The 24,035-nt window shown below is 40.8% G+C and overlaps 1 protein-coding gene across 2 annotated transcripts in view; it reads right to left on the bottom strand.

Moving 5' to 3' along the window:
• The window catches only part of LRRC56 (leucine rich repeat containing 56), a 1,529,270-nt gene that overhangs the window by 566,881 nt on the left and 938,354 nt on the right, over positions 1 to 24,035 (bottom strand). For both annotated transcript variants that reach the window (XM_044059653.1, XM_044059654.1), the window contains one exon: positions 17,311 to 17,526. In XM_044059653.1, coding sequence (XP_043915588.1) covers positions 17,311 to 17,526 — 216 coding nt within the window. The remainder of the gene's footprint in view (positions 1 to 17,310; positions 17,527 to 24,035) is intronic.

The following is a 24,035-nucleotide window of genomic DNA, read 5'->3' on the forward strand; positions in this document are numbered from 1 at the left end:
AAAAAGACAGAGAAAAGAAATTTATACAATCCGCAACAAAGACAGACAGACAGACTGCATTACCTGTTGTAGACTAGGTTCTTCTACTGCATATCCACTAGGATTTACACTACTTAGTGGTACTCGTCAGAGTTAATCTAAGTATCAAGACCAATAAACCTCCAGTTATTAGACTGAAAAGTTACACTGACTTACAGTAATTTGACACATTTTCATGAATTAATGTTTCATACCACCATAGGAACATCATTGTAAAGGCAAACATACTTAGTCCTGAAGACAAAAAAAACTTCCTCAAAACAGTTTTCCCCATGCTGAAGCCATAGAAGATAAACAACGACCTTTAACCTCAGTGGTATCAACTCAGGGAAAATATGCTACATCCACAGACTTTAATGGACCAGTGCCTAACATAACATCCCCTGGATAAACACTGCATTTACTTGGGAGACTGCTTCGATAAAAAGTATTCAAAACTTTTTACTGGAAAAATAGCCCAAATGAAAATGGGTAGCCTACATTAAAATGCATCATGGTACTTAACTCACCAGATGCTATGATGCAGTAGTTCACAGTGACGAAACACTTTAAAAATGCACTCTGAATAGTGAATACATATAAAGTATTATTCTGATGGAAAAAGCTCACAGCATGCTTAATACAAAGTTATTTCACAGTGGTAAATGAAGCATATTTTATGCTACCTCACAGATTTGTATCTTCCTCATAATTTTAAAAAAGAGGCTGCAGAATACAGTGTACATTATCTTTAAACGCTAATGAGCAAGCTGCAAAAAGATGCATATCCTGTAGTATATTTTGTTTCTAGAACTTCACTTTTAATATAGTTCTTTTGAATTGTAAAACACATCCTCATTATCTCTGCATTATTTACTCATTATCCAGAAAACCTCATTCACCTTAAAAGTAGATGGCGAGAAACTGCTTTATCTCCGGCTTCATTAACTAATTTCCTCAGTAGTACAATTAGTCCCAGTTAATCCCTTCACCTGACTCGAGAAAAAATTTAGTGTCACCCATCTCATAGCAGCACTTTTTCAAAACCAATGCAGAATTTTTCAAATGCATTTCTTCAAGTGAGCAACTAAGCCTTCATATTTGTATTTTTAAGGAGATCTACACCACATACAATGTGTGCTACAAGTGTGGACTGTGATTAATCATAGTGATATTGTAGATTATATAGCCAGGTATACCCCATTGCACATTACAACATATATGTACTTTTCAAAAAAATGTTTATTTAATGCTCTTGATCCTTTTATTGGGAAGACAAGAAATATCTGCGTTGTATACATTTTCATCCAAGATCAAACCCATTAAAATATTTTAACTATTCACATTTTAAAAACATCTACACAAAAGCCATGTTTTCTAGAAAGTTCCTCTCCATTGAAGAAATTACACATCAGGCTAAAAGTTAAATTAGTCCGGACAGATGGAATCCCATTCAGTCTGAGTAAGAAATAGAAAAACAAAATAAAATACCACAGAAACAGTGAAGGTGAGCCCAAATATGATAAAGTTCATCACAAGTGGTGAAAGACATTCTTTGTACCATTCCAGCTTTATTACTAATCCACAAACATATGGTCCCATTCATCCAGTAAGACAACAGGCAAGCTGCCACTACTATGAAGTTAGAATGACCACTTCCAAACCATCTCCTCACAATAACTACCCCTGGACCAACTTAAGAGACAGAAAAAAACTGAATGGAAAATCACCAATGTACAAAGTATAAAAAGCATCTAAAATGCAACAAAGATGTGCTCCTCTTCCTAATAGAAACCTCAAACAGCCTTTATAAAATTTAGCTTGTTTTTGTGTGTGAGCAATGATACCTGTCAGAAATTAAATTTAAAAAGCACTAGTTTACTCACCATTATTTTACTCAGTTATATACTTAGTTAAATGGCCTTCCTAGAAAGCCTGGTTGACTAAATGTTTTTTTTTGCTTAATTCTATAATTTTTGGGTGGCTAAATGGCACAATGGGGTGCTTTCTGTGTGGAGTCTGCATGCCCCTGCTGTGTTCCACTAGGTTTTTCTCTTGGTACTCAGATTTCACATCCCAGTGACATGCAGTAAGTGGTTTTGCAGCTTCTCAATTGTCTATAGCAGTGTGTGCGTGTGTGCATGTGTGTGTGTGTGTGTGTGTGTGTGTGTGTGTGTGTGTGTGTGTGTGTGTGTGTGTGTGTGCGCATGCGTGCATGCCTGTGTATGTGTGATATGGAAAAAAGGTATGGTAATATACTTTCAATCCACTTCTCCCTCGCCTAGTAATGTCCATGTCCATGGACAGCAGTAGCCATTCATGTAGTTGCTACAGTTGTCAGCTGCAACTCATAATCATGGATGAATGCATAATTTCAGTATTAAAACAAATATGTACATAGCTTTTCATTTACCTATTCCTTGCACTATCGAGTTTTGGCCCTCTTGGCTGCTAAAATAACTCATTCATTCATTCATTCATTCCCCTAGTACCTCTCAGTGTACCTCTTTATGAGGAACGTACCTCATTTGGGGTCTTAAAAACTTCATGTTCCTCACATTTCCTCAAAGTTCCACATTGAAAGAGTTTGTCACACATTCAGTGTTAGGAATTTTTTTTTTTTTAAGTGAAATCCATAGTAGATGGAAATTAATCATATTTATTCATTAAAGGATGATATTTATGAATAACAGTTGAGCAAACCAAACCTCTATATCTTCTCATCCTCTATGACAGCTGCTGCAGGAGCCTAAGCAGCTTGCTGAACTTGGGTCATTTGGCTCAAAGAATACTATTATCCCTCAATGCCAATAGACTGGTACTGTACAAAAAGATGCACTGTATGCCAATGGGTGAATCATATAGTAGTGCAGGGAGGAGATAAGATGCAGAGTGTTCCTAGAGGAGTCTGTGAGAAAAGTTTTAGAGCAATAGAGGAAATCAAGCTTTTGGTGGATTTTTCTGATAGCCTGGGATATCTCTGAGTCAAATTTTGTTATTGTAAAAAGTCAGCCCCACTAATTTTATGTTGGATACATTCTCAATTCGTATGCTATTGGCTGACCTAATAGTGAAAGTTTGTTTTTGGATAGACAGACTTTTAGGAGTAAAAAAGCAGAAGTCCCTCCCCCCACATTCAACAGAAGTTGGTAGTTAGTTAACCAGGATTCAACTGAGGAGTAGCAGTCGTGGTAGGGGGTTGTAGCTGGGTGAGGCTTTCAGCTGTACATATAAGGCAGCATAATCTGCATATTGCACAAATAAGTAAAGAGCTGCTTTGTGGAGGTTGTTGGTAAAGATGTTAAATAATAAGGGGCCTAGAAATGAGTCTTAGGGTATGCTTATTGAGACTGGCAAGAAGGGGGATAGTTCTTGTTTTCATTTTACCGCTTGAAATCTGTCAGTACGGTAACTGGAACCAAGATAGAATTGAATGGGAGAGGCCTAGCGAGGCTAGTTCTATGAATAATTTATGTTGTGAGATGGTGTTGAATACTTTGGACATATTTAGGAAAAGAAATTATATTAAGCTGTCAGTGTTTTTGTAGGTACTGATGGCATTATTAAAACTAAGTACAGCTGTGGTTATACTATGGAATGGTCTGAAGCCCTGCTGGGTGGAGGAGAGCAGACTATTATTGGTGAAGTGATGTAGAAGTTGGGTGTGTATGTATTTCTTTAAGATTTTAGATAGGGGTGGTAGAATACCTACAGGTCTGAAACTAGAGAGGTCAGTGGAGGGCCCACCTTTATGAAGCAATATAATGTCTGATTTTTTCCAAACTAAAGGAAAATAGTTTTCTGTAATAACTTGGGTTATAAGAATATAAATGGGGAATGATCTAGCTTCTGCTGTGAGTTTAAGATACTTTGTGGTTAACTTGTCAGCTGCAGGGATCAGTAGATTTAACTTTCAGTAGGTGTTTTAAAATGACAGCTGTTGGTACTAGTTTGAGGGAGAAAGGAGTTAGATGTCTGTTCTGGTTAGCAGGCATACTAAGGGCTGTGAAGGTGGCTTTTTCAAAAGGAAAGTACTGAATGAGTGAAATGGTTATTGAACAGGGCAGGTTCAAAGGTGTGGTAATTTCGATAGGGTGTAAAAGTCTTTATAAATAACCAGAAATTTTTGGAGTTGTGTCGGTGTTTGTCCTGTAGGTTAAAATAGTATGTTGCTTTATCTGATTTAATTTTTTGATTACAGAGATTTCAGAGGTGTCAAAACTTTTGCCAGGACTGCTGAGATTTGGTTTTCTGCCATATTCTCCATGCCTTATCTCATTTTAACATGAGTTGGTTAGTCTCTTTGGTGAGCCAGGGGGCAGGATTTGATTTGATTCATTTTCTTCTAATAGGGGCATGTTTGTTAAATATGCTTAGGAATGTGCTATTGAAATGAGTTACTGTGTCATCAAGCATAAGTTTTTAAGGATCCATCCATCAACAACTTTTTCCCATTTTTGCATATAGGGGTCAGGGTGTCAATTCAACAGTGATAATCATAAAAAGCCAAATTTTTAATAATGTTCTATTTATATTTGCAGAGGTATGAAGTGAAGATGTCCTTGTTAAATCAAGAGAGATTACCTACTAGGTTATATGCTATAGGTTTGTGGGGGTGATGTGCGTTTTTTGAACGAAAGTAGGGATATGGTCACTGATGGTGTTAGGTAGACAGTCTGAGGTGTTGATATGGTTTGGGGCAGCAAAATCCAGTCTAAGGTTGAGTGACTGTTGGCACTACTACCTTGGTACTAAAAACCTGAATAACTAACTTTTTGCGACAGGGGTTAGGCTTCCTGTGATGGGAGGGGTCCCGCCAATCCCCTACTACAGAGAGTCACAGGAAGAGATTCTGAGCTCTGAAAAGCTGCCAGCATAGGTTTATGCAGGCAGAGAATCCACATGCCACTGAGGCAGTGTGAATGGTGAACATCATCTGGCAGTTGAATACAGAGGGTTAAGGGCTATGAGCAGCTAATGAACTTAATCATTTAGTCTACGGTTTGATTCCCTCAGCATTCATTTGCCTACTGTGCAACTCTGAACAAGTTATTTAAGCAACAGTGCTCCTGGGATGCACCTAAAAAACAGTCTTGCACCTAGTGGGTTTATTCATTTAAACAAAATAAATAAATCTAAAAACTTTCTATAAGAGTTAAAGCATCTAATGCAACACTGGAGAGGGTGCTGTTTTAACTGCTACAGTATTTATCTGCTGAAGAGCTGTTACCAAATCACATTCACTTACACTACCTCACTTTGAGAAAGTGTATTGCATCAATTAATCGCAATATATGGAGTTTTCTAACCAGTACCTTTCAAGAACCCTGAAAGAGGGGCAATATCAAAGCAGCCTCAGCATATTCTTTCCTCTATTTGTAATGTTTGAAAAATGTGGATGCTCCTTACAAAGTAACAACTTATTTTTATTTATTTATTTATTTATGTCTGGTTGTTGGCCATAAAAGTGGACTGATCAATACTGGACCCATGTCAGCAACAACCCAGCAATAATTAAACATAAGTACTAGAAAAGAGGAGTACAATACACATAGAACAGAATGCAGACTGCTTTTAACCATGCAAGAAATGTTACACATTGCGCCAATCTGTTGGAGGTGGTTTAGGTCCTTGCCTATAAAACTGACAACACAGGAATGAGTAAAGACCCAAGAAGCCTCAGAAGGGGATAGACTTGAGCAACCAATGGTCAGTTCACCCACATCAGGAGGACAGAATGGTTCTCTTTAGCATCTTGTTGGTCCCTAGTAATGGCTGGATAACAGCAACAGTGTCAGAGAAGTCCATATGCACACTGAGAGAATGCAGACTATAGCACATCATGGTCAGGAATGTGCATGTGTGCGTGTTCATGTTATTGCATGCTCTCTCCTCAGGGGAAACTATATGGCATATGAAAAATACCTCCAGCCGGGAGTGGATTATGCTGGATGGGGATAGATTTCTATCACCCCCCCCAAAGATGGATAAATGCAATAACAACTGTGACCCCAGGTGGATGACCTAGGTCTAGGAGTAAGCTGGTCATCTACAAAGGGGTGGAAGGAAAGTAGAAGCACAAACTACCACCTGTCATTTGAAAAAAAAAAAAAACTTTACACATTTCCAAAAATAATGATTATAGCAATCTTATACAACAGCAAAATCAGGCAGATTTTGCATATGTGAAACAATAAATATATACAATATTTATAGACTTGAGAATAAGTGTCATCAGTATAAGAATCATGAGAAAGAAATTAACATTTAATTCAGGAAAACACTTAACTGCTTAGGAGATCGAGTACTACTAGCTTTTGCTGAAGCTGGTACAAATTACTCTATTTAATAAGTACTTTAGAAGTCTTTGCCCAAATTCAACAAGAACAGAATGCTTTCTAAGATTATTAAGTGATGTCCCCGAACAGAAAATGTATGGTCAATAGATAAGTTATCTGTGGACCATTTAAGTGCAGCAGTACTGTCAGCACTGAAGAGTAACTGGCATGGAGTATTAGTTACTTATAATCTAGGGCCATGTAAGTGAGGAACTGATATAGAGTGTGTTCATGTATATCTTGGACAGACACTTTAAGTATCTGTGACTTGGCTGTTGCTGTTGTATAATATGGCCTCATATCACCCCATGTAGTGATATCCTATATTTATTACACCAAAAGCAGCTGCTTACCTACTTTGACAAAGTTTGCTTAGCACTGGAAGGTCTTGTTTTCCTTTTGCTAAAGATAAAAACAACTGGTATGATTTTGTAAAAGATGTAGCTTTATCCAGATACAAACCAAACTGCCTATAGACAAAGTGCACAACAATCTTCTTCATTTATTTTCCTGCATTGAAAAGAATTCGATAAGTTTTACTGCCGAGTCATTTTGCACTACCTTAGACATAACAGAGGGGTTTTGTATTCAGTTTATTTTATTTATTTTATTTGTATTTGTTTTCTGGGGTACAGCACTAATCTCCATAGACCATTTTCAGACTCCGGCTGGGAGCAATTTGTTAAATGCACATCAGAGACTGTGATTTCAATATTCTCCTTGGAAAAATAGCCACAAGAAATGTTTATAAAGGCATAGCTTTAATGTTACTGAAATAAACTTGTTTAATTAGATGTAGAATTAGCTTTTTCAACATAAACTACAGACCCAGCTCTGAATCTTTATTACGCCAATGTGGTCTCAAATGCAAGGTTCTTTTCAAAAACAGTTTTATTGGTTATTCAGAAGCCAACATGATGGATCAGTGTATGCTTTCTGATAGAGGTTCCATGGAAAATATGTTGTAGGAAAAACTGGGCAGACTTAGAACTAAAGAAAATAAACTGTCTAAAATGTTTGGCAATATTGCTGAGATAAGTTCACTATTATGTTATAGCTTCCCATACTGTATATCTATGTCATTTGCTAACACACAAGATTTTCTGGTAGATGGTGTCCTAGCTTATTTTAATAAACCTAAGGCCTCTTTTGCTAAGATTGTCTGTATGAGGAACTAAATTATCTAGGCTGTCATTCTAACGGTTATTAGGCTAGGATAGCAGATTTTGCCCCATTATTCTCCCCACCCCACTGGGATGGTAGTGTAAAAGAAATGCGGCAACATGTATCAAGGCTGTAATATCATTTGCAACATTAGTGGCACCTGCAACCTCTTCTCTCAGTAAGGAATTATCAAAATGAGCTGAATTTGGCCCTGCACTATTTCCAACAGCAAAATTTGGATTAGTAAGATAGACAGCAATGTGAAAGTAGGCTCTGCTCTCATCTGATGGGAATGGCAACCACTGCTCATATTATGAACTGTTGGATACTTGCAACAAACATTTGCAAATGTGAAGTTATCTGAGAAGCAAACAAATATGTTTGTGGATGATACTACTTTAGTACATGGAACTCTGTGATTACTCTCCATAATCTGAAAAAAAATAAACTTGTTATTCACTACTGCAGGATGAGACCAGACCATAATTAGAAGTTATGTACTCACCATAACGTTCCATCTGAGTAGGTAGTTCATTTGTCTGCAACCTGTGGGTTACGGATCCGATATCGGATCCGAGCCGGCAACTTGTTTCAAGCTAATGGATCCGAGCTCCTAGCTCCTCCCTTCACCCATAATCCCCTGCTAACCCTCCATGACCTCAGATCGAGTTTGCCTCCCAATATATATCCAACAAAGGATATCTAAAAACTAATAGATCCGAAGAAGGTCAGGGGGAAGGAGGGGGGGATGGTTGCAGACAAATGAACTACCTACTCAGATGGAACGTTATGGTGAGTACATAACTTCTAAATCTGAAGTAGGATTGTTCATTTGTCAGCAACCTGTGGGACAGAGTCCCCAGCTACCTGCACCCTGGGTGGCCATCATGGGAGGATATTACGAAGCACCGTAGAGCCAAAGGATGCTCTCCCTCTAGAAAGCAGGTCTAGCTTGTAGTGGTTGATAAAGGTATGAGATGAAGCCCAAGTGGCTGCAGAACAAATATCATCCAAAGGAACTCTAGACTTGAAAGCCGCAGAAGTAGAAATGAAGCGAGTGGAATGAGCACGAACTCCTTCTGGTGCGGGTCTACCCGAGGCTTGATGAGCCAGTATAATACATTGGGAAATCCAGCGAGATAAAGATACTTTAGGGATAGCTTTCCCCAAGTTAAATTTGGCAAAGGAAATGAACAGCTGGTCAGATTGTCTATGGCCAGCCATCCTATGAGTATAAAAACGAAGCTGCCTATGAACATCCAATGAGTGCAGCTTGTATTCACCCTTATTTTGATATTTAGGGAAGAAAACCGGTAAATTTATGGATTGGTTTATGCTGGTTTCTGATGCTATCTTGGGAAGAAAGGAGGGATTGATCCTGAGGTACACTTTATCAGGGTGAAAAATCAGGTATGGAGGCTTTACAGAAAGAGCCTGAAGTTCCAACACTCTTTTCGCTGAAGTAATGGCTACAAGGAATGCTGTTTTCCATGACAAGAATTTGAGATCCACTGAAGCAGCGGGTTCAAATGGTGGAGCAGTCAAGGCTTGAAGAACTAAAGTAAGATCCCATGGGGGTATGGCTTCTTTTACAGGAGGTCTAAGTAAAAAGGTACCCTTGAGAAAGGTTTTACACAATTTGGCGGACATCAAGGGCCCTGTATCATGTCCCACATGATAATGAGAAATGGCTGCCAATTGCACTTTGACAGTTGAACAACTAGCGCCTTCTTGAAAGAGTTCAGTTAGGAAGTCTAAAATGGATGGAAGAGGAGCCATAAAGGGATCTAGATCGCGGCGCTCCTCCCAGATGGAAAAACGTTTCCATTTACTGTGATACACTTTCCTGGTGGAGGGCTTATGCGCTGCCACGAGGATGGCTTTGACTGGTGAAGAGATACCAGGAGTCCTAACTAGGAGTGGAACTGGAGCAACCAAGCTGTCAGTTTCAGATTGTCCAGGTTTGGAGTTGGCAAGTCCAATGGATGGGAGAAGAGATCCGGAATGGGATCTAGAATCCAAGGGTGATTCACAAGGTGAGACCACAGGTAAGGGAACCAAATTTGTCGAGGCCAGAATGGGACAATGAGAATCATTTTGCTCCCCAACCGTGAGGCTTTCTGTAAGAGTTGTATCATCATTGGAAGAGGAGGATAGGCATATAGTAGACCGGGTGGCCAAGCATGCACCAGAGCGTCTCTTGGAGATTCCCTTGGTGGGGGGATTAGAGCGAAGAAATTGTCGCATTTGGCATTTGATGGAGATGCAAAAAGATCGCAGCAGGGTTGCCCCCATGTTGCGAATATCTGCTTTGCTACTAGAGGACTGAGAGACCACTCGTAAGGGGTAAGAAGGGTGCGGCTGAGCTTGTCCGCTAGGATGTTGGTCCTCCCCGGAATGTGCGTTGCAATCAGAAAGCGGTTGGTGGAGATCGCCCATTCCCACACTCTCATGGCTTTGCAGCAAAGAGGATAAGATCTGGTTCCCCCCTGTTTGTTGATATACCAGACCACTGACATGTTGTCTGAGTGAATTGCAATCGTTCCTGCGGGGAGGAAGCTCTGAAGTGCTTGCAACGCCAACAGCACCGCTCTCATCTCCAGAACATTGATATGCAGGGAGGTCTCTATATCGTTCCACATGCCTTGGACTGTCCTGCCTGAGTAATGCCCCCCCCACCCGAGGCGGGAAGCGTCCGTGGTCACCGTGGCGATAGGGGGAGAGGTGCAGAAGGGTCGGCCCGTATGGAAGTTCGATGCTTGGAGCCACCATAGTAGTGCCCTTCTGCAAGCCTTGCTGATAGCAATGGGATGGTGGAGAGGAAGGGATAGGAAGGACCATTGCACTAACTGTGTCCATTGCATGACTCGCATGTTCAAACGGGCACATGGAAGGAGTGTAATCGCTGCCGCCATGGAGCCTAGTGCCCTCAAGATCAATTCCGCTGGTGAAGCCTCTGAATGAAGGATAGCCCGCACATGAAGTTGTAGATTTCTGATTCTCTCGGCAGTTAGGAAGGCTCGCAAATCTCTGGTGTTTATTCTGGCACCTATGAACATCTATGATCTGTGTTGGAGCCAGTAGAGATTTGCCGAAATTGATAGTAATGCCTAGTTGTAGGGCTAGATGGAGAAAGAAGTCTCTGGCCGAGCAAAGTAGATGCTTTGTTGGTGCAGTCAGGAGCCAGTCGTCCAGGTACGGGAAGACCTGAATTCCCTGGAGTCTCAGGTGGGCCGCAATCACTGCTAACACTTTGGTGAACACCCTGGGGGTTGTGGTGAGGCCAAAGGGAAGGACCCTGAACTGGTAGTGACTGGCTCCCAGCCAAAAGCGAAGGAACCTCCTGGATCGTTTGTCCATTAAGATGTGGTAATACGCATCCTTGAGGTCTATAGAGCACATCCAATCGTTCTCCCACAAAAGGGGGAGGATAGATTGAAGAGTAACCATTCGGAATTTTTTCTTGGTTACTGACAGGTTCAAGCGGGAAAGGTCTAGAATGGGTCTCAGATCATCATTTTTGGCACCAAAAAGAACCTGGAGTAGAACCCTAATCCGAGCTGGTCTTGGGGGATGGGCTGGATGGCTCTTTCTTAGCAGCTGCTGTATTTCTGCGGCTGCGGCCTCCCTGTGATCGGGTGGTACATCGGGGAGGTTCTTGGATAGGGGGACATGAAGAATTGGTATTTTGTATCCTTTGGATATGATGCAAAGCACCCAGCGGTCTGTTGTGATGGACTCCCATGCCGCTAGATGTTTCGAAAAACACCCCCCGACTGCCTCCAGAGTGGAGCAGCTGGGCAACCCCTCAGGGCTGCTGTGCAAGCCGCTCAGAGAAAGGTTCTCTGGACCCAAAATTTCTCAGAGCCCCTCTGCCTCTGGGGCAACGTCCTTCCTGTCCACCTCTGCCACGGTAGGACTGGTTGTCCGGAGCTGGTTGGGAATGTTGTGATTTCCGGAACCACATCTTCTTCTGACCCTTTTGGTTCCTTGAAAAGGACCGCTGGGGAGCAGAGAAGTGGACTCAGACGGCAGACAATGTCTTCCCATCCTTCTCACTCTGGACAAGCGTTTCGCGAACTGTTTTGCCAAAAAGGGCAGAACCATCAAAGGGGGCGTTCACGAAGGATGCTTTAAAGGGCTCCGTAAAGTCGCAATGACGGAGCCAGGCCTGACGTCTCATGACTAGGCCTGCTCCGCTAGCCCTAGCGGCTCCCTCTGTGGCGTGGGACAACAGCCGCATAGAGGTGTTTGAAATAGATCTCAGAGTGGCCATTCGGGTGGAGTACAATTGTTTATCCTCCTCCGACATGGACTCAGGGGGGAATGCAGCGTATTCTTTGATAAGATCCCGCTGCATCCTGATGACATGTGCCATATAGTTCAGAGACCTTACTGAGAAGGTCACTGAACTAAAGACTCGCTTCCCCAAGCGGTCCATCAAACGGGACTCTCTGCTCGGTGGATGGACTGAGGGACTCTCCTGAGCCAATTCCCTCTTTGTGGCTGCCGCCGTCAACATGGCATCTACAGGGGGGCCCTTACTCCAATGTGACCGGTCTGAGGGGGGGGGCTAAGAATCCTATCCGGTCGCTTCGGTACTGGCTCCACGGTGTCCGGATCCTTCCATGCCCTGGTGGTAATGAGGTCCACCAGGGGGTCGGCTGGAGGGGACACCCAGGAGGTACACGGGCCTGCCTCGAATGCCTCCAGAAACACGGACTTGTCAGAGGAAGACTTGGGGGCAGACCACCCACCTCTGATTCTAAGCATCTCCATGATGTCTCCAAAGGAGACATCCTCAGGGGGTGATCTTGGGGAGCCTTCCCCTTCCTCCAAGTCCGTGTCCTTGGTTAAGGACTCAGGGGAGTCCACATGCCTCCTTTTGCACTTATGCTTGCGGGGAGCTTCCTCGGGGGGGACTGTCCGAGGAGGCCTCGCCAGCAACATCTTGTTCCAATGGAACTATCTGTGACATCGAAGCAGGCTGTCCCTTTGGCCCGGTGATGGAAGCCTGGCCCAGCAAAGAGGGAGTGCAGGGAGGAGTCAATGCAAGGACCGGGGGTATGGATGCTCTCAACAGAGCCCTCTCCACAACATCGAATGCCGAGGGAGAGCCACTCTCCAATGGATCCAAAAGTCGGCTCCCACTCGGATCCGATGAAGGGATCGGAGCCGGAGCCGAGACCGTCGGATCCGAGGGACCAGTGTGCTCCGACCTGGATGGAGCCGAAGGCACACTGAATCCCCCGGATCCGAAGTTCGGACCATGGCTCCGAGAGGTCTGATCCGACAGACTCGAGGGTAGGGTCGGATCCGAAGTACCAAGTACTGTCGGTGCCGACCCACCCCCGGCTCCAAGGCTGCTCGTCTCCGAGCGCTCCAAACCCGGGTAGCGGGTCGGAGAAGGAGCAATTGGGTGGAAAAAAGGTGTCGAGCTCCCCCCCTGAGGGGGGGGGGAGGCAAGAGCACTCCCATCTGCAGCTGGGCCTGGATGAACCTTCGCATCATCCGGTCCAAGTCTGCATCTGATAAGCTGAAAGTGGATCTCGAAGAGGCCACCGAGGCAGGCCTGGAATGCCGCCTCGATGACCTCGATGGAGATCGGGTCTCCTCCTCCTCGGGCCCTGGGGAGAAAGAAGGGGATCGGAGCCGAGGAGGAGGAGACCTAGAAGCAGTGGAGGGAGAAGCCCGCTTAGCTGGCGGGGCCGAAACGGAGGTCTTGGCCCGACGCTTGTGGTGCTTCTCCCTCCGTTTCTCCCTCCTGGCCTCCCTGTCCTCCGACACTTTAGCGGGAGTTTGAGTCCCAGTCAGAGGCAAGGGGGCAGGAGTGGCAACCACCACAGGCTGTGATGGAGCGACGGGAGCAGCAGAGGTAGCGGAGGCTGAAACTGAATCCGGGGGTAGAAGTCCTGCCAGGACCAGCTTCGACCTCCGTTCTTTCAGTGCCCTGGGGTTGAACGCTGCACAGATAGTACAGCCCGAGGTGAGGTGTTCAACCCCAAGGCACCGAACGCACCGAGTGTGGCCATCAGCCGGGGAGAGCTTATGGCCACACTCGGTACAATTAGAAAATATGGCTTTTGGAGCCTCAGACATTCCTTTTTTTTTTTTAAACTAAAAAGAAAGAAAACAACTACACACACACACAGGCCCCAAAAGACACACAACAAACACTCACACACTAGCGACCAGCGAAGGGAGGGTATTAATTAAAAAATAAGGAACCTAACTCAGACACACTTTACAAATATTACTTTAAACTAAAAAAGAATTTCCTGACTAGAAATAATTAGAAAAAGTTAACTTTTTCCCACTTATCTGACAGAGCTCAAAAAAGATCCATCCATCACAAGCGCGGCAAACTAGATCTGAGGTCATGGAGGGTTAGCAGGGGATTATGGGTGAAGGGAGGAGCTAGGAGCTCGGATCCATTAGCTTGAAACAAGTTGCCGGCTCAGATTCGATATCGGATCCGTAACCCACAGGTTGCTGACAAATGAACAATCCTACTTCAGATCAGTATTTTCAAAGGTGTGTAACAAATGTTATACCCCCCCTAACTGCCGTGAAGGTCAATTATTAGGGAAGGGACGTTCATTCAGTCCCAAAGAATATCTGTCCTCTTTTGTCAATGGACTTTTACAGATGTTAGTCTGTAAGTAACATTTAAATTAGGCCAGTATTTAAAAATTGTCCCTGATTTTTTCTTGACTTTCTGTCTTGGCGACATCAGTCACCAATTGCTTTACTAGCTTTCCAACAACAGAAGAAAACCTCTTAATGACCTTTCCCTTCTGGAGCTCGATGCAACACACAGCAGTCTCTAGATGAAACAAACAATGTCTTATTGAACATCCACACAATCCGTAAAAACTGTCAAGTGCTTTTGTCACTCCACACTTTACTACTGGGACTTTATCAGAACAACCTTTTATTCCATATTCATTTAACTAATTGATTGGTCTTCAAGATGCAAATAATTAACTCTGATAACACAATCACATTTAAAGATATATTATAACAATGAAAACATAACTTAATGTCTACAAAGAAAAAAACCTTTACCACCTAAACTAACATATATATTATTACCTTGTCTAAATATATATATATAATAAAAAATATGTAATAAAAAATAAAATTATATATATATATATATATATATATATAATACATATAATATATATATATATATATATATATATATATAGATATATATATATATATATATATATATATATATATATATATATATATATATATATATATATATATATATATATATATATATATATGTACATTCATATAAAAACTCTAAAAAAAATGTTATATAATACATAATTCATTCAAAGATGGCTAGTTTTTAACATTGTTGTTCTACTTTAACCATATAATTCACTTTAATAACTCGTACGTATCCATTTCAGAACTCTGCTACCCAAAAACACCTAACAACATATTATTTATAGTTTCAATGCCCTCTTCTTTAAAATTGGGAGAAAAGATATATGTTCATTTATATCTGGGGGTTTGACTGCATTAAGCCTTACCTGCTACTGTAAATGGGGAAGATAAGGGGAATGTTTTTAGAAAGGGGATACCCTACAAAGCGGGTTTGTGTAAGGAAATGAAAAGTGCATGGGGCAATAGCTACAAGCCCCTATTAGGTAATGCAAATGGATTTAACAATGAAGATAGCACTCCAAGTGATAAACAGGATTTTAATATGGGGATGGTTGTACCATATGGATTGAACAGTAGAGAGATTAGGAATATAACATCTAAAAATTGGGAAAAATTTAAAGGGAATATGGATATCATGAAATATGTGAGTAATGAACCCCAATTTATTTAAAAGATAGGGAGAAATTGTACATCTCTATATGAACAGCAATTAACTGGGAATGTTTTGTGAACTAAAGGCACAACATGCTGTGGAGCATCATGTAGGCAGTGCCGGTATATTTTAAACGAAAGTAGACTTTCTCTTCAAGGGATACCTTTTGGAGTTAATTTACAACAGGGAAATTGTAATATGAAAGGTTTAGTTTATACAGTGATATGTGAAGGTTGTGGACATTATTATGTAAGTAAGACAGAGAGACAACCAAGAATGAGAATATATGAACATACATATGCAATACAGAGGACTAATACTAACAATGCACTATTTCATCACAGTACTAGATGCCCCAATTTTGGAGGTAGTTCCCAATGACCCCGGGGGGGGGGGGGACTTACGTTAGAATTGAAAGAATTCCAATGGCAGGTAAGGCTTAATGCAGTCAACCCCCCAGACATAAATGATCATATATCTTTACTACCAATTTTAAAGAAGAGGGCGTTGAAACTATAAATAATATGTTATTAGTTATGTTTTTTGGGTAGCAGAGTTCTGAAATGGATGCATACGAGTTATTAAAGTGAATTATATGGTTAAAGTAGAACAACAATGTTAAAAACTAGCCATCTTTGAATGTATTATGTATTAGATAACATATATTTTTAGAGTTTTTATATGAATGTGTATACATATATTTTGTTTTATTTTTTATTACATTTTTTTTATTATACATATACTTAAACAAAGCAATAATATATATGTTAGTTTAGGTAGTAATTTTTTTTTTCTGTGTAGACATCAAGTTATGTTTTCATTGTTATACTATATCTTTAAATGTTATCGTGTTACTAGAGTTAATGATTTGTATCTTGAAGACCAATCAATTAGTTAAATGAATATGGCATAAAAGGAAATGATGTTTTACAATGGTTGTTCTGATGAAGTCCCAGTACTAAACTGTGGAGGGACGAAAGCATTTGACAGTTTTTACAGATTGTGTGGATGTTCAATAAAGGACGTTGGTTTTTCAACTAGAGACTGCATTGTGTTGCATCAAGCGCCAGAAGGGAAAGGTCATTAAGAGGTTTTTTTTCTTCTTGGTTCTTTTTCTTGATATATTTTGTGTTTGTAGCTTTCCAATAAAGCCAAACCCCACTACTGTGGACATGCATGTGGCTAGGTTTTTCTTGTAGTTTTTACTAACTGGTTTGTCTGTGTGACCTTTCTACTTTTTAGATTTGGATGTTAGTTGAGATATTTTGCAGTCACCTTAATGGTAATGGTAATGGACATCAGCCTGGTATAAAGATCCTGTGTTTTTGAAGTATAGTCACAGTCCACTTACGCTGTGCTGATGAGGTCATAAGAAGGCCGAAACATGTATGTCCACAGCTAGTGGGGTTTGGCTTTATTGGCCTGAATGTATCCACAAAGACTTAAAATGAAAAAATAAAAAGTCATGGACTTTCAGAAACCATATAACTGAAATGCTCAACATCCTTAATGGTCATTTGCATACATCCCATGCGCCTCTATTACAGGAGGTTTAAGGCATCACACAGTGAAAACTCTAGCCTGGGTGCGTTCTTCTTGTAGTTGTTACTATATATCCACATCACTTAGTACTCGACTGTAGCCAAATGCATACTATGCTGCCTTGGAAGAAAAAACAAAAGGGAATGGAATCACACCGAAAGAAAAAATATATATCTAACAGAACACGCTACCTGTCAACCTGTGGATCCTGGATAAAGAACAACCTTTTTTCTAACAAAAAGTTTGGTGTCAAGATTCAAGATCTAGGACTGATGCTTGTGTGTGTCTGGGGAAACCATGGACTATAAACTAAGGAAGTAAGCAATGACAAAATAAAAAAATAAAAGTCACAGATTTCCAAGCTACTAACCTGCTCATCAGTTTAAGTAAGTATTTTAAAGAGCTCACCATGTGTTAAAGCACTGGCCTCATCTTCCACAGCTATGTCATCTGAACTTGCTGAATCGGGTCTTGAGTTGCCATTAAACAAAGGGCGAGCACTCCCAGGTCTGTTTGCACTGCTGGGCCTGTGAGCAGTCCATGGTCTTTGCTGTGAGCTGACCTTTCCTGTGCTTGGACGAACACTTGATCCTGGTCTTCTTTCTGCTGTTTCTGTTTGTTCATCTGTGCAATATAAAAAAATGAACAGCTCTCATACTACCACTGTTGCATATACAACATTCAGTATGGCAAATTTTCATTTTGCAGTAAGAAATAATACACAATATAGTTCAGAAGAAGAAGAATACAAGCTTCTATAAAATTGTGGATTGCTCTTACCATGTATTCATCTCCAAGATGTTAACTGGGAAAAGGAAAAGCTAACTACCTATTGAGAATATTTAAAGGGAATGACAGTTGTTGTCAAGTGATCCTTTCTTCCAAGAATTACATTTATATCTCAAATGACTCGTACTGGAGTATACTAAAACAGTTGCAATGCTGTTTTCATTTCTTCTTTCTTTTCATATCATGTCTTCATTATTTTCATTGTTTTTACTTGTGCAGTTTTAAAGGTTTCAGATAAAGCTGAGCTTGTTCACAGATTTATACTTCCCAATGCTTCCAAAGACCATTAGCAGCTTAACTACTTCAATTCCCTCTACTTCCTTCCTCTCTTAATAAGAACCTGGGAACACATCCCACAAGAGAATTTATGTACCCAAATACCCCTTTATACTCATCAACATTGGTTTTAAAGAGAGTTGGGAAGCTACTTTATTCCACATAGGGGTTCTGTTAATATTGCAATGTCGGCTTAGGGTCTTTCAGCAGCAGGAGCAGCACTTCCTTGCTTTTCAACAATATGCCCTTAGTAATTAGATGGTAAGGCAAAATGAGTTAACAACCCCTGTCAGGTGGTAGTCAAGAGTTAACTGTCTACAAATCTGTTTAATGATGACTTAGAGACAAGTCAGATATACTGTCATGATTCACAGAGCTTTTTTTTTTGAGTGAGAACATTTAAGACATAATCAGAGTTAATTATTGGAGGGCAGAGCCATACTTGGTTATCTGGTGCCCTGTGCGGTTCCCCAGTCTGGCACCCCCCATCTATGTTGATTAGCAAACAAAAGAAAAAGGGGAAAAAAATTCTGCTGTGAAACTTTTGTTACAAATGTAGCAAGTGGCATACTACAGTTAAAATAATACATGTACAAAGCACTTCAGCACCTGTGACTACAACTACAGTATCGGTATTCATTTCTTAATGTCGATACTGTATTTGCACTCACAGCTGAACTGCACCTTGAGGGCGGGAAGGGGAAAAGAAGAAAATGGGTCAAACAGGCAGGGATTGCCATAGAAAAGTTGAAAATTAATTTATCCAATAGTATAGCATCAATGTCCTCAGGTTCAGTATACATTGTTGCCCTTCAGAATAGGTCTGTGCAATACTGGTGTTTGTTCTGAGATCACTATCATAGTTAAAGAAAACCTTGTGATTATCTTTGGGACAGGTGCCAATATTAATACTGCAATTCACTTTGTGACTTCTCATCTTATACTTGAATCCCTTACAGATCCTTTGAGATTACTTTGGTAATTGGGCAATTTGAATTTATGCCTACTGTGAGAGTTTTTTTTCAATTTGCTCATACTCGGATCCCACTACTGGAGAATATCTTTAAATCTGCATTCACACTTAAGACAGACAAAGATGGATGATTCAATGTAGAAGGTAAAGTGAGAATGAGTCAGAGATGCAAGTGACTGTTTTTGCTGTAGGAACCCTCCCGGGGGGGGGGGGTGCCTTTAAAATTTCATTAGGTCATCCCAGGTTAAAGGACATTTGCCTCAGGAAAATCACTAATGCATGCCTGAAGTCAAAGGCTTGCTTTCTAAGCAGAAAATGGTAGCTTTATGTTCTGATTTAATCATGAAGGGGATACTTTTCCAGTGGCATAGAGAGATAAAGCCATTACTACAGCTCAGGTGACCTAAGTTCGATTAGAAGCTCAGGAAACTGACAGCAACTGGGAAGGTAGGCATGCCTATACTTGGATGGAGGGATAAGCTTAGGGGTCAACTGATGAGCTGTCATGGAGGCTGGGGTTCAATGGCATTGATGTCAACTGTGGAGGCAGAGGGGGAACAGTGTTAGATGTTGCCACCTTATAGCTGGGGGAAGGGCAAACACTCATAGTGGCACTTCCACTGTTAGCCCTGCCCAGCTTACATAAGTAGCAGTATGCTAGTAAAAATCCCCCACATAGTTGGATGCTGACTTCTCTGCTAGCCTATTCTAGCATTTGCTCAGCATGCACCTATCCCTGAAGGGCCTACATGAGGTGTTGTGGGTGCTATACATTGAAGGATATCTCGCAGAGTAGGGAGATCCATCTGGTGAAGGGAATACGAAGTCCACCAGAGATGTGGACTTGCAGTTCAGATAATTAAAAATAACTAAAAAATACAGATAAATTCCTAACCTACTAGGCTATATTAGTCCAGTTAAATGTTGGCTGAAAACTCAGTAGTAGCAGATGTTTTCAGTGCTATGAAGAGAATTAAGAGGCTGTTGTTATGATCCTATGTTATGAGCACAACAGACTGTGTCCATGCTGTTTCCAGAGAGTGCACAAAGTCTTTAGGATATCTAGAAAAAAATAATTCTCTAATGGTAAAAAGTGGCATCACGTCAAAGGACCAAAACCTGCTACAGAAATAATGGAACATCTAAAAAAAAATAACAGAGGCTCATATTTTTGAGGTACTAATTTTACTTGTATTCCTTTGCTAAATGATTAAATTAACTAATCCTTGTGAATATATTTTTTTTCATCTGCAACAAAGGCCACAAAGGAAGAAATACAATATACAAGAACAATCTGGAATAGCCACTAGACCTACATTCACTGGAAGGTGATACAATACCAGAATGCCTGGATGAAATCCCTGTGGACAAGGACAGAACATGAAAACAACATAAACAGAATGGCTAGGATTCAGAAAAGAAAATGGGAGTATGTTAGGCAAAACTGCATGGTGAGCAGTAACACACATGGTAGGGCCAGTTCAAAAATACAAGTAGCACCATCACGCAACCTGCTAAAATCGTATGCAAATAACTTTATAATGATATGGAAATTAGCAAAATTTAAGGTAAGGTGAGGAGTGCAACTGAGAGTAAACAACACGGTGAGGTGATTGAGAAATGCACTGAATTAGCCTCACAAGCAGCAAATGACAGTGAGTTTGCATACCATAATTTCTTGGAGAACAGAGACAGAGACTAAAGTATAATGTTAACAGTAGCATCCACACTGGTCAAAAAGTACTGGAGGCTATCCTCACAGACAGCACCCACAACAGTGCAGAGGGAACCAAATGCACCTAATATATCATCACCACCAGGACAGGGACATAGCTGAACACAACTGCGTGGACACAGACCCATAGAGAAGTTTGTAGACATGTGCTATCTCCACACAGAGCCCGGCACATTGACTTTTTTTACAGGGTTTCCTATATAACTTAGTGTTCAGACCCATAGGTGTAATGCTAACAGAGACATCTAAAAATCTATACTTACAGAAAAATAATTTAAGGCGAATTTACGGAATGAGGTAGTTTGATGAAGATAATCAACAAAATCATGCAAAATACTTATTGATCCTGTCCATACAAAGAAAACATCCACAAAACGGACATAACAAGGTATAAATTTCAAGAAGAAATTGCTCCCATCAAAGACATTCTCAGTGAGCTAGTACCATGTTCACATAACTGTTTGTGTACATGGTACCCATTGCAATACTTACTTTCTGAAGATAACATTTTTTATTAAAGACAAAGACATTATTAGTTAATATAATATCCAGCAAATAACATATTAGATAAATCTGATAGGTATTATAGTCAGAATACCTAGAAAAAAAAAATAATAATGTCTATATCCCTGTCATTCGGAATCACAGTAAAAGGGATGTAACATCCATTGTGGCCAATAAATAACTGGTACCATTGTAACCTTTGAACCAATCAAATAGCATGGATACAAAATATTTGGTGTCTTTTAATACCTTACTAACATTATCTTGTACTGGAAGAAGCTTCTTTTCAACAAAAACAGAAAGAGGTTCCATAACCTATCCCCAACCAGATACTGATACAAAGTTGATTAGGCTCGGGGTATATCAAACACCCCTGTTCTTGTGTGAGAAGATCCAGTCTGTGAGGAAACTTGTGGTAATTCCCCATAGGCATTTTCAGAAGAATGGAAAACCAAAGTTACCAGGACCAGAAGAGAGTCACTACAATGATCTTGAGGGATTCATTCAGAATCTTTGGAAGTACCCTGGTTATTACTGGAAAAGATGTAAAAGCATAAAGGAACACATTCCTGGCCAAGGAAAAAAATGGCATTTGTCTTCCAGGCCTTTTTGCAAGGAGTCCTGGAGTAGAATCTTGCCAGCTGATTGTTCAGACAGCAGGCAAAGAGGTCTAACTTTAGAACTCCCCACAGATGGATCAATTCCTAGAAGACCCTCTGATCTAATTTCCAATCATGAGAGTCAGCCCTTATCCTATTCAGCTTGGTGCCACACGCTTTTGCTCAGAGTGCAGGATGCCTCTAGAGTGAGACTGTGCTGTGAAGCTATACCCCAAGCTAACATGGCTAGCCTGCAATGGGGACATGACCTGGTCCCCCTTGCTCGTTGATGTATCACATGACTGTGGTACTGTCTGTAATAACTAGAAGAGGTCCTGGGTATCAAAGGTGATTCAGGGAGTAGAGTGCTTTAATCTGGTCTAGCACCTCTTTTATATTCAAGTGCTTGTGTCTGTCCTTGATGTTTCACACACCTTGCACTTTTATCCCTCCTGAAACTGATACCCAAGCAAAGTCTGAGGTGTCTGTGGTGACTGCTTTGTAACATGGAGGGAGAAGAGGAGACCTAGCTTTAGTAATATTGGTCGTCTCCATAAAGTGATTTTTTTCTTTCTTCTGACAAACCCCAGCATTGGGATTTGTAAAGAAAAAGGATGTCAGTGCTAGGAGCAAAGAGATTTCATATACCACTGTAGCATTCTCATCTGGAGTCCAGCAAGATATCATATAAATCACAGAATCCATGAGACCCAAATTCCTGAGGTATTCCCTCACAGTGATCGAAGTCTAGAAAACCCTAGAAATGGATCTAGATATACATCTATTTTGCTCTCTGGAAGAAAAGCTCTTTGAATTGTGATTTCTAGCTGACATCCCAGAAAACCAATCCTGTGAAATGGAGTCAAGAAAAGACTTTTGTATGTTCCCTTGGAATCCTATCTTTTGTAAGAGCTCTCTCACCCAAAAGAGAGATTACTGACACTTTTGAAAAAGAGTGTGCAAAGATAAACAAGTTGTCTAAATATGGACACATGTGGATACTCTGCAGACTGCAATGAGCTATAATGGAAGCTAAACAGTTTCTGAACACTCTTGGTGTGGTGGACAGTCAGAGAACTGATAATGTACTCTAGACACACAAAACCTTAAGAAACACCTGGAATCTGGATGGATATTTATGGGATGATAAGAATCTTTTACATCTAGTGTTACCAAGAAACTTGAATGAAACTAAAACAGAGTGAGAAGGTCACTGAAAAAACAATCAGTAAAAACAAAAATGAAAACTCCAGCAAAGCTAGGACTTCCACTGAGTGACCTCCCAAACCTCTTGTAGCAGAGGCACATGGGATATATGCAAATTAACCTTATGAACATCAGGTGTTTCAGCTCAATGGCAATTCTGAATGCCCATGACTTGTTTCATCATTTTAATGGACAATTTCAGGCCAATAAAGCCAAACCCCACTAGCTGTGGATATGCATATTCCAGCCTTGTTATGACCTCGTCAGCACAGCACAAGCAGAGTGTTTGACTAGGCATTAGAAACACATAGCCCTGTGTTTCTAATGCTTAGTCAAATGCTCTGCTTGTGCTGTGCTGACAAGATCATAACAAAAAACTTGAATGAGGAAGAAGAGGTAACTTTTTGTGAAGTAACATATTTTTGAATTTGGGCACCATCACAAACAGGTTTAGTAAGGAAAGATACAGAACTGGTCTCATAGAATTTTCTTTCTTTGGCACTAAAAACATCCTTGAATAAAACCCCTTTTCCATCTGGGTAGGGGGAAATAGCTCTCTCTCACCCTGGTTAGAGCATGTGATGAAGAATAGGGGGAAATAATACATTATGGTCTTAAGGACAAGGACTTGTCCCCTAGAAAGGATGAATTTTCTTCCATTGTCATCTGTAACCTTGATGAATGCTTTTTAGAAACGATTTGTCTGAAACTATTGCCTAAGAAAAAAGTCGAGATTCAGACTTTTTGAAAGAAGAAAGGGGATGCCAGGGTAGAAGGGGCAACAAAATCTCTGGAATGGCTTAGTGGTAAATCACTTTGTGTCTAGTATGTAGGGTCCTGGGTTTGAGCCTTGCAGAGGATGTTTATTTGGGTTGCGAGGGTGTCATAATGGTTAAGGTGTTTGCCTTGTAAACACAAGGTGCAGGGTTTGAGTCCCACAAGGGATAATTGGCTAGGCTTAAAATGGCTGGCAAGGGCAGTTAGCTTAGTACTAATCTATGAACCTATAAATAGTCATTTTGACTTACTGGACTGCCCTTGGTTGTGAGAG

This window comes from Protopterus annectens, chromosome 17.part0, assembly GCF_019279795.1.
Source record: "Protopterus annectens isolate FY-2018-M chromosome 17.part0, PAN1.0, whole genome shotgun sequence".
Lineage (NCBI taxonomy): Eukaryota > Metazoa > Chordata > Ceratodontiformes > Protopteridae > Protopterus > Protopterus annectens.